This window comes from Delphinus delphis, chromosome 13 (assembly GCF_949987515.2).
Source record: "Delphinus delphis chromosome 13, mDelDel1.2, whole genome shotgun sequence".
Classification (NCBI taxonomy): Eukaryota; Metazoa; Chordata; class Mammalia; order Artiodactyla; family Delphinidae; genus Delphinus; species Delphinus delphis.
In genome coordinates, this window is record NC_082695.1 from 12818168 (window position 1) to 12830492 (window position 12325).

Here is a 12325-nt window from a genome sequence, read left to right on the forward strand (position 1 = left end):
AGCCATGGCCGCTGAGCCTGCGCGTCCGGAGCCTGTGCTCCACAATGGGAGAGGCCACAACAGTGAGAGGCCCGTGTACCACAAAAAACAAACAAAAACACTATTTGTGAGGGACTCTGCTAGGTGCTCTGGGCTGGGAAGAATACTGAGAAATTAGTGATGATGCTTTTGTTGGAGGGCTTCAGTCTTGTGCATAAATACTTGATGTTCAGAATAGGAGATGGTTGGTGTCCTTAATGGTGAGCTCCTGCTGAAGGGCAGTGAATCTTGAGGATAGGTGGGTATAAGTAAGTGGAGCATTGTGGGAAAGACATGTCAACTCCAGTCCATCCTGGTAGCTGTTCCCCACACTCACTTTAGTCATTTTATGGGAAGAAAATTGAACAGGCAAGCCATGTATTTCTACTTTGGAGGACCAGAATGTTTCTCTGGGTTTCTATTTTCTTTCTGCCTTACCCACTTTGAGTCCAGTTCCCTGTTTTTCATCTCAAAACTTCTTTAGGTTGATTTCTTTTCAGAAATTCATTCCCTGTGACTGAACAGCATTTCCATCTTTTTCTAATCAAACCAAAATTGGGAGGAAGGACTAATTACCGCTGACTCTCATCACTTTTTGAGTGTTTAGATGTACCTATAGCAAAGTGTTTACTTCAGTGCATACTTTATCTCATTTAATGTGCACAAAAAAATGAGGGAAATATTATTCTCATTTTGTAGATGAGGAAATTGAAGCTAGAGAGGTTAAGAGTCTTCCTGAAGAATATCTGATAATAAGAATGGTGAAGACCACTTTTTAACGTGAATCTCTGGCAGGTGGAATCTCATTTCATCCATGCTTTTTGTGTATGTTCTCTTTTACCTTTGACAAAAATTACCAAGGTGGCTGAGGCTTTGAAAACTGAGATACATAACTGTGTTAGGTAACATCAAAGAAGTTGAGCAGCCCTGAATGGAAAATGCCTTTATTACATTTCTTAGGGAAGATTCTAAAAATTTAATAAAATAATTTGAGGATAAAATTTTGTACCACAGCCCAAATATTTAATAAATTAAGGAAAGGCTATGTTTAAGTTCACTGTCATTTTAACTCAAAGTGAATTTATATAGTTTCATATTTTCCAAATACTTTGTTAATTAAGATTTGTCATGTAATATGAGTTTGAAGATTTTATGAAGCAGACTTGTGGTTTAAAATACACCACTTACAAATTAATTTTATATTAAAATTGACCAGTAGCTGCTCTTTGGCTTGGGAAAAGGTATAGGGACTAAAAGTTAAAGATGATGAATGTATTTCAACTTTATATTTTGAATGTACTTCAACTTTATATTAAAGTCTTCAGCCTTGTTTTAAAAAAAATGTGTTGATCTGGTTGGTGCTACATCTGAAGAGCTGTTTTTCAGCCACAGAACTTATCAATTATATAGTCTGTCCAATGGTTCTATGATAGTTTCTGGCTTGGCTTGTATCCCTAATTCTGTGAATTGTTGTATGTTCTTAAGGGTAAAATACTGTCACAGCAAGGTGACTTGAAGATCAACTTGGGGGGTGTAGGTTTTCTTCTTCTTTTCTGTCTTTTAAAAAATTTTTTCCATAGCAGCAGCAGGTACCATTTTGTCTAATGAAATCTCATACAGAATTGTATTGTAGAAAATAAATAGAAGTGCAGCTTCTCTTAATGGAAGTGAAAGTTTAGATCTGAAACCTTGCCTGTTGGCCTTGTTCTCCCCTTGTTGGCCCCTGAGGCCAAGAGAGGGTAAATTATTCAGGATTATATAATTGTTTAACTAGGAAACATGGTAAAAATCGTCTAATGCAGAGGTTCTCACCTTTCTTCTGCTGCATATCATGGAGGCTTTCCCTTCCCCCCATAAACAAAGGAAAGAAAGCAAGCCTAATGAGAATCACACATCTAGTCAAGCCTTCCCTTTTAGATGATGGAACTGAGGCCCTGAGGGAGGAAGTGACCAGACCACAGCAGCGCTGTGCTGGGAGCTCGTGGGTTGGGGAACCCAGCCCACTGCAGCTTCTCTATACAGCTCTCCCTTAGACTCTAGCTCAGGTCAGAGCATGGTACAGCTATTCTTTATTAATTTCTGATTCAGAGCTGTAAGTCATATTAAGATCTGTCCAGTGGTTACTATTTACCTGTTTAAATATTGAAGTTGCTAGAAAGAGCAATGTAATTGGAAATTGGGACACCAGATATGATTCCAAATCACTGATTTGAACTTGTGGCTACAAATGTGTAAATAAATTTGCTGTACAGGACACCCCCTAGTGGCCAAATTTCACAACCGCAACTTGCATTTCATTGCATACACTCCTTAAGAATCAGTTCCTTAATGAGACACTATTAGTGATGATGGTTAACCTAATGTATATAACAATGATTTTTTTTTAAGGTTGAGAATCACTGATGTAAGTATTTCTTAAAAGGTACTTTTTTTCCCAGCTGATTTTCAATAATTGTCTTTTGGTTCTAGATAGGATTATTAACCCTGACTATGAAGTTTCATCTCCTTAGATTTTTCAGGGAATCAGCTGTTGGAAGAAAAAATGTATGTTATGTAGACTTTGTTCACATAATTAATGTGAAGCCAAATCATAAAGCATCAAGAGGATAGTGATAAAGTTGCAGCAAAGGATAATTTCCTGCTGATGGCCTTCTTCTTAGATACTTCCATTATTAATAGTCTATTATGTAACTGATATGACCATTCAGTCAGCATTATTTCTGATGCCAACTAGAGGGCCTGGCTATGAACTAGGTTGTTTTCTTTTTTTTAGAAGTCAGGCCTGTTACAAATTTTTTTTTCTTATTTTTTATCTTTATTTTTTTAGCAGTTGCAGACCTGCAAAGGATGTTCCCCACCCCTCCTTCTTTGGAACAGCACCCTGCATTTTCTCCTGTGATGAATTATAAAGATGGAATCAGTTCAGAGACAGTGACAGCGTTAGGCATGATGGAGAGCCCTATGGTCAGTATGGTTTCAACACAGCTTACTGAATTCAAAGTGGAAGTGGAAGACGGGTTAGGAAGTCCCAAGCCAGAGGAAATAAAGGTAATTGCCAATATATTAGTTATACAAAGACAGGGTGGTTTGAAAGCAGATTTTTATACAACTTCTTTAAAATAGTATTGTCTGTATGCCATGTATGCATAAGTTCCTAAGAGTTCTCTGATTTAGGTCATGAGGTAATGATAGTGTTTTGATTAAGTTAAAATTTTGGCTTTAGCATTTTTCTGTTGATCAGATAAAAGAGAAGTATTAAATTATAGTGATTTTTGTTGCTATTATGGTGTGTCCTAAAGTTGTTTACCAGCATTATCACCGGCCCCACTTTGTTGTCACAGGACTTTTCATATGTGCACAAAGTTCCAACTTTACAACCTTTTGTGGGATCCTCCATGTTTGCTCCACTGAAAATGTTGCCGAGCCAATGCCTGCTACCTCTGAAGATTCCTGATGCCTGTCTGTTTCGGCCTTCGTGGGCAATCCCTCCTAAAATTGAACAACTGCCCATGCCACCTGCAGCCACTTTCATTAGAGATGGCTACAAGTATGTGCTGGGATTGTGTCGAGTTATCTGCTGTATTTAATATGATTTTTTTTTAACATCTTTACTGGAGTATAATTGCTTTACAATGGTGTGTTAGTTTCTGCTTTATAACAAAGTGAATCAGCTATACATATACATATATCCCCATATCTCCACCCTGTTGTGTCTCCCTCCCACCCTCCCTATCCCACCCCTCTAGGTGGTCTCAAAGCACCTAGCTGATCTCCCTGTGCTATGCGGCTGCTTCCCACTAGCTATCTGTTTTACATTTGGTAGTGTATATATGTCCATATGTCCATGCCTCTCTGTCACTTCGTCCCAGCTTACCCTTCCCCCTCCCCGTGACCTCAAGTCCATTCTCTATGTCTGTGTCTTTATTCCTGTCCTGCCCCTGGGTTCTTCAGAACCTTTTTTTTTTTTTTAGATTCCATATATATGTGTTAGCATACAGCATTTGTTTTTCGCTTTCTGACTTCCTTCACTCTATGACAGACTCTAGGTCCATCCACCTCACTGCAAATAACTCAATTTCGTTTCTTTTTATGCCTGAGTAATGTTCCATTGTATATATGTGCCACATCTTTTTTGTTTGTTTTTTTGTTTTGTTTTAATAGTTCTATAGTGATCTTCTTTTTTAAAGTATTTATTTATTTTTAACATCTTATCCTTGCCCTGGGGCCATGCTAATCTTCTCTGTATCGTTCCAACTTTAGTATATGTGCTGCCGAAGCGAGCACTGTGCCACATCTTCTTTATCCATTCAGCTGTCGATGGACGCTTAGGTTGCTTCCTGATTTTTATCTTAACTAAATATTTACTTTAAATGATGACAGCATTTCATTTGAAACTTTCCTTTATTGGCCATTCATGTTTTTGTGCATATTATTTTCTGTTGAAAATATACGTTGAAAAATTTTCTAAACTAAATTTCATATACATGGAAAAATTAAGGTTATTTGTATAGAGAACCATGATGTTCATGGTCATTCAGTGTGAAATCAGTGTCTATCACAGAATCAAGCATTAGTTAGAGTGGGTAATATTTTTAGGGTGATGGTGGTAAGTACTTTGTTTTATATAATTTGATGATTTCAAATGTGTTTACTTAAGGCACTTTAAAATGAAGTATTCACATGATAATTTTTCTGTTACTGACACCATGTCATGTAAGAAAGTAGCAACAGAGTGGTGCTATGATACGGGGGAAGGAAAAGGAAGTGTTTATTGTAGCTTAGACATGTTTCATACTGTCACCAAAAAAGTTCTTACTGCAACAGTGTAGAATCAGTTTCCCCTTTGAGTGATAATTTCTTAATAAAATAATTTAAATTCCATAAAATAAAAAGCCACAAACTCAAATTTCTATCAGGACCAGGTAAGCAATATGTGGATGAAATGGGCTGGGCAAAGCAGAAGACTTGGCACTACTGATGCTCGGCGTCATTGAGAGAGGCAGTGGGAGCGAGCAGGGTCAATGATGAACTGTTGAGAGTACACCCCTTTTAAAGGGACTTTTTTTTTTTTTTTTGCTATTCAAATACAGGGAATTGGAGACCTGGAATTAAATGTGTCAATGTATTTCCGTTTTAAAAATGCTGACAGTTGCGAATTCCCTGGTGGTCCAGTGGTTAGGATTCGGTGCTTTCACTGCCTAGGGCACAGGTTCAATCCCTGGTCGGGAAACTAAGATCCTGCAAGCCATGCAGCAAGGCACACCCCCCGACCCCCCCGGCAAAAAAAAAGAAAAAGTGTTGACAGTTAATCCAGAGTTACATTCTAGGAGCTGAGAAAAATTCATGATCTAGGTCCAGTCTGTGGGCTACTTCTTTGTGACCTCATATAAATATCATCTTGATGAAATCAAGTTTAATTTTATAAACAGGCTTTATGCTTGTGTATATAAAGTCTGTATGGGAATGAAAAAGTGTGGCAGAGAAGTGGTTTAAAAGAACCTTAGACTTGGGGAAGTACAGCTATAGGGCTGTACAGTCATAGGGCTCAGATTCCTGCCTTTTTTGTTTAGTCTCTGTATGGCCTTAAATGACCGTTTTACTGGGTCTTCCCTTCTTTAAAATGGGGTTATCTTGCCCTACTTCCCACATAAGTTTTTTTCTGAGAACTCTGAGTATTTCCACAACCACCAGCAGTGTGAAAGCATGTGTTCAAAAGCACCCTGGATGGGAGGGCCTGGCTAGTTCTCTGCTGCTGTTCTCCAGTTGTGCCCTAGCTTATTTAATCTGAGACTGGTCCAGCATAGCTAGAGCGACTAGCACACCAGGAGTTAGCAGGCCATTTGCAAGTAGTGCAACAGCTTCCGAACCCATTCCACAGCTTAATCTCTTACACACACAAGCTTCTCAAACAGTGACATGCAACCCATTGCTGTATGATGGTTTCAATGACAAATAATTTAGATCATTGTTTAGATCTATCAAATCTATCATTTGCCACCCCAAAGATTCTTGGTATTCTAAACTGGTGCTGTTAATAGAACTGTCTCTGATGAAATAAGTGTTTGTATCTGCACCTTCCAGTGCGGCATCCACTACCCTTACATTGTAGCTGTGCACCATTTGAAATGTGGCTAGTTGAGATCAAGACTGAATTTTTATTTAAGTTGATTTAAATTCATCACATGGGGGTAGTGACTACCTTACTTACTGGACAGGACAGTTCTAGGCTATGGGAAATCCTCCTGCTGTGGCCTCCATCGCCCTGGACCCCCGCTTTATCACAGAGCACACCAGCACTCACTTGATGCCTGTCATACTTGCTATGAGCTAACTTTTCTTCCTCTTTTTCACTGTTGCGTATGCAGCCTCTAGCATGGGTTTGGTACTCAATTCATTTTTATTGAATGGGAAAAGTCAGGTTACTGTACAAGATAAACCATTTTTACTGCCTCGGGAGGAATTTTAATTATTTAGGTTTTCAGTTAATCGTCATAGTTCTTTTTGTGATCTGAACTGCATAACAATTTGGGGGTTTTGTTGAACAGAAAAATTTGAAAGGAGTCCAATTAGACTCATATTCCACACTTATTATTTTGGTCTCTGAGATAGCAATGATTGCTGATCGAGGTTTCTGGGTCATTTGTTCTCTGTACTACAAGATACCACTGTGCCTCAGATTTAACATTTCGTTGCAGTGACTGATTTGGATTTTCGGGTTGATAAGTTAGGCATAGCTGATTAAAAGTCATAAGAAAATGATTTGAAGAGCCATTACTTTATGACATTCTTCTTTCAAATTATAAGTGAATAAATACGTACTTTATTGGAGGAACATTAGTTTAAGCACAGTATTAACAGATTTCAGAAGAATTTTAAGTATTTAAAAAATCTATTTCTTTTGATACCTTCTAACTGGAAAGAATAATCCTGCGCTGTTTTACATGTTCATCTAAGAATATATATCAAGAAAATTTTATTACAATAATAAAATAGCAGAACATTGCAGACACTGTTTTGTTTTCCATGTGGCTCTTCCAAAAAGAAGTCGCTGCTTATGAGAAAATAGGTAGCACAGTGTGATCAGTCTCTGGGAGCTAAAAATAATTGTGCTATATAATGCATGACATATTGAAACATAAAAAATGAACGAATTGCCTACCACCCTCCAGAAATCTGTTAGAAGTTTGGAAACTGTGGTGCAATATCTATACTTCTGGGCAGCTACTTAACTAATACTAAGTCCTTTTAGCAGCATGTGTAGTATTTGTATTGATTGTAATATAGTACTGGCCAGTGGGTTTCCTAAAATAGAATTCCCTCATGGTCACTCATTACTATAAAAATGGCTAGCCTAGATAGGACTACATTTTGGAAATTAGAAAAATGTTAAATTTTCATGTGCATTTGATTATAACTACTTTAGAATCATATGTAGATTATAGCCTCAGAGAACAAGTACACTGGCAGAATTTCAATTTCAAAAAATGACAAAAATGTAATTGCAAATTAGATGGAAATTTCATCCTATGGTCTTCTAGCTACTTTGGCATCTGAGCTCAAGTGTTAAAGTTCTATTTAGTAGTTATAGGTTTTCAAAACTACATTGCCCAAATCCAGCATCATGTTTTCTTGTAAAAGTAGTTACAGTTCCCTCAAAAGATTAAGATGAGGCTTAATAGAAAACTGAATAAACCAAGTGATAACGTGCATAAATAGGAAATGCACAGGCCAGGTTGGGGTGATTATGTGTGTATTCCAGCACCTGTGACCGGCCTCCCATTCTCACTTGGTGCTGTCTCTTTGTTGCAGTAATGTGCCTAGTGTCGGGAGCCTAGCAGATCCAGATTATCTGAACACACCACAGATGAACACCCCGGTGACGCTGAACAGCGCTGCCCCAGCCAGCAACAGTGGAGCAGGAGTTTTGCCATCTCCAGCAACCCCTCGCTTCTCTGTCCCCACACCACGAACCCCCAGGACCCCAAGAACTCCCAGAGGAGGGGGCACTGCCAGTGGTCAAGGGTCTGTTAAATATGACAGCACCGATCAGGGGTCACCAGCCTCTACCCCCTCTACCACACGGCCTCTTAATTCTGTGGAGCCCGCCACCATGCAGCCAATTCCTGAAGCTCACAGTCTCTATGTGACTCTGATTCTTTCTGATTCCGTGATGAATATCTTTAAAGACAGAAACTTTGACAGCTGTTGCATCTGTGCCTGCAACATGAACATCAAAGGGGCGGATGTTGGGCTTTACATCCCCGATTCTTCCAATGAGGACCAGTACCGCTGTACCTGTGGGTTTAGTGCGATCATGAATCGCAAACTTGGTTACAATTCGGGACTCTTCCTGGAAGATGAGTTGGATATTTTTGGGAAGAATTCTGATATTGGTCAGGCTGCCGAAAGGCGCTTAATGATGTGTCAGACCACCTTCCTTCCGCAGATGGAAGGAGCCAGAAAATCCCAGGAGCCACCGATAAGCCTTCTCCTCCTCCTGCAGAATCAACATACACAACCTTTTGCTTCACTGAGTTTCCTGGACTACATTTCCTGTAACAATCGCCAAACTCTTCCCTGTGTGAGCTGGAGTTACGACCGGGTGCAAGCAGATAATAATGATTACTGGACGGAATGCTTTAATGCCTTGGAGCAGGGTCGGCAGTATGTGGATAATCCCACGGGTGGCAAAGTGGATGAAGCGCTGGTGAGAAGTGCCACTGTGCACTCTTGGCCTCATAGCAATGGTAGGTTTCCCAGAATACAAATTTGCTTTGAAAATTGTCTTGGTGTGATGACAACTTGCAAACTTTCTTTACTTTGTTATATATGACAAAATTTTAAATTTCATTTATTAAAAAATAGACATAACTAAAGTGAGAGCTATGTTGGTATCACCCTAAAGTTAAGAACGGGGAGATGTTTTATATTGAAACACATTTGGAGAAGAGTAATTATTTTGTGGAAAAAAAGTTGTCTAGATTATACAAACTGATAATTTGCATACCCTTTCATGTTTAAGTCTATGTATTCTTCTGGGTCGAGTTTCCATGATACTTCTTCCAGGAAGCCTTCTATCCATTTACCAGAGTATTTTCTCTTTCCTCTGATTTCCCAGCATTTTGTGTCTCTGGTAACAATGATCACATTTTACTTTGCATTGTGGTTACTGGGGCACGTCACTGTCTTAAAAACTCCAGTTGATAGGGCTTCCCTGGTGGCGCGGTGGTTGAGAGTCCGCCTGCCGATGCAGGGGACACGGGTTCGTGCCCCAGTCCGGGAGGATCCCACATGCCGCGGAGCGGCTGGGCCCGTGAGCCATGGCCGCTGAGCCTGCGCGTCCGGAGCCTGTGCTCCGCAATGGGAGAGGCCACAACAGTGAGAGGCCCGCGTACCAGGAAAAAAAAAAAAAAAAAAAAAAACTCCAGTTGATAAACGTCTTTGGAGTTGGGCTGTAAGAGTGCTGAGCAGCCTTGCTGTTCCCTTTCCTTATTGATTCACTATCTATGCTATAATGTGTCCTGAAGGGATACAATGGTGAATGAAAGGGACAAGGTACCTGCCCTCAGGGACTTTCTAATCTATTTTGGAAAATGGATAAGCCTTCTCCTCCATCCTCCAATTAAATAATATGCTTATTTATTTAATTATTCGAATCAAATAAATAAATAAGCATATTATTACAAACCATTATAAGTGATGAAAGCACGGTATGTCAGGGGACACTTCCTTGAAGAAGCAGTAACATTTGAGATCCCAACGATGAGTTAACTGGGTGACGAGGGAGGGGGCGGGGAGCCGTGTCCCAGGCAGAGGAGGGGCGAGTGCAATGGCCCAGCGTTATGTAGAGCGTGGGGCCTTCAGAGAACTCAGAGAAGCCTAGAGACCAGCAGCGCTAGCTTGTCAAGAGCCTTTTGAGACATGCTGGGCACTGGGTCTTCATCCGAAGAGTCTCAAGTCAATGGTGGGTTTTACGAAGAGACATTGACATCAGATTTGTATAGTTAGGAAAAAATCTACTCTATAAGGTGGACTGTGGATTAGAAAATGGCGAGAATGGATTTGAGGAGACTGAGAAGTTCCTGCAGTAGATGAAATAAGAAACAGTAGCTTGGCTCTGTGTCCTAGCAAAGGAGATGGAAAAGAAGTGGAAACAGTCAAGAGATGTTTGGGAAGTATTATTGCAGGACTTGGAAATGGGTTGGATTTGGGGGATCAGGGAGAGTGAGATATTAAGGAAGACACCCAGGTTTTTGACATGTATACCTGGACGGACAGTGGTGTCGTTCAAAGACAAGTGTACTGGGAGCTTCCCTGGTGACACATTGGTTAAGAGTCTGCCTGCCAATGCAGGGGACACTGGTTCGATCCCTGGTCCGGGAAGATCCCACATGCCGTGGAGCAACTAGGCCCATGCACCGCAACTGCTGAGCCTGTGCTCTAGAGCCCGCGAGCCTAGAGCCTGTGCCCCGCAACAAGAGAAGCCACCACAATGAGAAGCCCGCGCACCGCACCGAAGGGTAGACCCTGCTTGCCACAGCTAGAGAAAGCCCGCACACAGCAACAAAGACCCAACACAGCCAAAAATAAATAAAATTATTTTAAAAAGATGAGTGTACTGGAGGAATATCAGGTCTGGGGAGAAAGGTCATAAATTGAGTTTTGGAAGTTTTAAAGATTTCTCTTGAGATATCCAGGTAGAGGTGTCAAGTAGACACTTGGGACTTCATGACCTGGAGCGCAGGGGAAAGGGAGTATATGGCACGTAGATGATAACTCAAGTCAGGGGCTCGGAGGAGGAGGAGAGCTCACTGGGGAGGAGGACTGTATGGAAAGAGCGGAGGGCCTGGGACAGAGCTTTACTGAGTTCTGCCATGTAACCAAGTTTCATGAACGAGAGTGTGGTCAACAGGCATTCAGATTCAGCCAGGCTTTTAAGATAAGGATTAAACCAGTCTTTTGACCATGGTAAGAGCTGTTTCTGTAGACAGGTGGGAGCAGAGGCCAAGCTGGAGGAGTCTATGTGTGAAAGAAACATGGACCCTGCTTCAGAATAGTCGTCAGTCTTGCAGGGGAGAAGGTTAGATAAGCAAGGAGACTTCTTGGAGGTGGAGACTCCTGAGGAAGTATTTCAAGGGTTATACTCATTTTTATAACTGCTTAGGTTTAAGTAGAGTACCTTATACTTAGCAGGCCTTTAATTAATGTCTGCTGCATGAATTTATGAATTAAAGTCTTGCCCCTAAAGAATTGTGGGTGATTATCTTAGGTGGCTTCTTTTACTAGACAGTGGCCTTCAGGTAGAAAAGCAGTCTGTGTGGGTGGATCAGTAGTGGCATCTTTGGATATGAAGAATAGCACATTTTTTTGTAGGCGAGATGTGGGTTCCAAATTCAGATGCTTAAAACTACCAGACAGATAATGTAAATGAATGATGTGAAGATCCAGGTTTGCAAAAGGCAATGACCTAAATTGTGTCGTTTTGCAACATACTTTCTATTTCGTATGCACAGGAATAGAGTTCACAAAGAATTACTTCTACTTTTATTTTTCTCTAACCTGTGGTTCTCTTGGTGTGTCATTTTCCTACTTCTGTTAGAGCCATGGGTACAAGAGGTACTTTACTTTTTCCTTTCCTATAAGAAGAAAAGAAGCACAGGCTTGAAGATCAAGGTGATAAATGCTGCTTCAGTCTCAGGCCAGCTGGGGTGGGGGGAGGCGCGGGGGGAGCGTCAAGAACTGTCTGAAGGGGACAGCTACTCCTTGGCTCCAAGTGGTGGTCATCCAGGAATATGATGGCCTCAGCCCCAGGGCTGTCAGGCAGTTTTCCAGTTTTTCAAGAGAAGCTGGAAATCCAGATTTGCATATGAAATTTCCTGAGAAATTCCTTCCAGATTGAAAAACAAAAACTCTGTGCCATCAAGTTGCAGCCTGTGTTTGATGTGGGGACACATCTAAAAATGTCTTAAGACCCCCTTAAGCACCCTGTGGTTCAGATTTAGTTGGTAAATAAACCACAGATTTCCATCCATGCCACTTTCCTAATCAGCTGGAAAAGCAAGAGGAATGAAAGGTCTTTAGGAACCCAGCTGTGCAGATTCATAGCTGACCATCTCCAGCTTAAGTAGTTCTTTCTTCAGATCTTTTTGAGAATTTGACGAGCATTATGGACCTTCTCCCTTGGGGTAAAATACACCTGTGCTCATGCATGCATATGCAGTTTGGGGTGGAGTTTCAGAGGTTTTTCAAATTCTAGGTTAAGAAACCCTCTTGCAGGAAGAACATGTTCTGAAACCATGAATCTCCT

At 40.7% G+C, this 12325-nt stretch overlaps 1 protein-coding gene and 1 non-coding gene across 4 annotated transcripts in view; one reads left to right on the top strand and one right to left on the bottom strand.

Moving 5' to 3' along the window:
- The window catches only part of MED13L (mediator complex subunit 13L), a 295894-nt gene that overhangs the window by 256591 nt on the left and 26978 nt on the right, over positions 1–12325 (top strand). For 2 of the 3 annotated variants that reach the window (XM_060028113.1, XM_060028115.1), the window contains 3 exons: positions 2846–3066; positions 3360–3565; positions 7828–8765. In XM_060028113.1, coding sequence (XP_059884096.1) covers positions 2846–3066; positions 3360–3565; positions 7828–8765 — 1365 coding nt within the window. The remainder of the gene's footprint in view (positions 1–2845; positions 3067–3359; positions 3566–7827; positions 8766–12325) is intronic. The other variant, XM_060028114.1, reaches the window with a different exon arrangement.
- Positions 4201–4302, bottom strand: LOC132436710 (U6 spliceosomal RNA). The gene has a single exon (XR_009521861.1). It is a non-coding gene; the product is annotated as a U6 spliceosomal RNA (small nuclear RNA).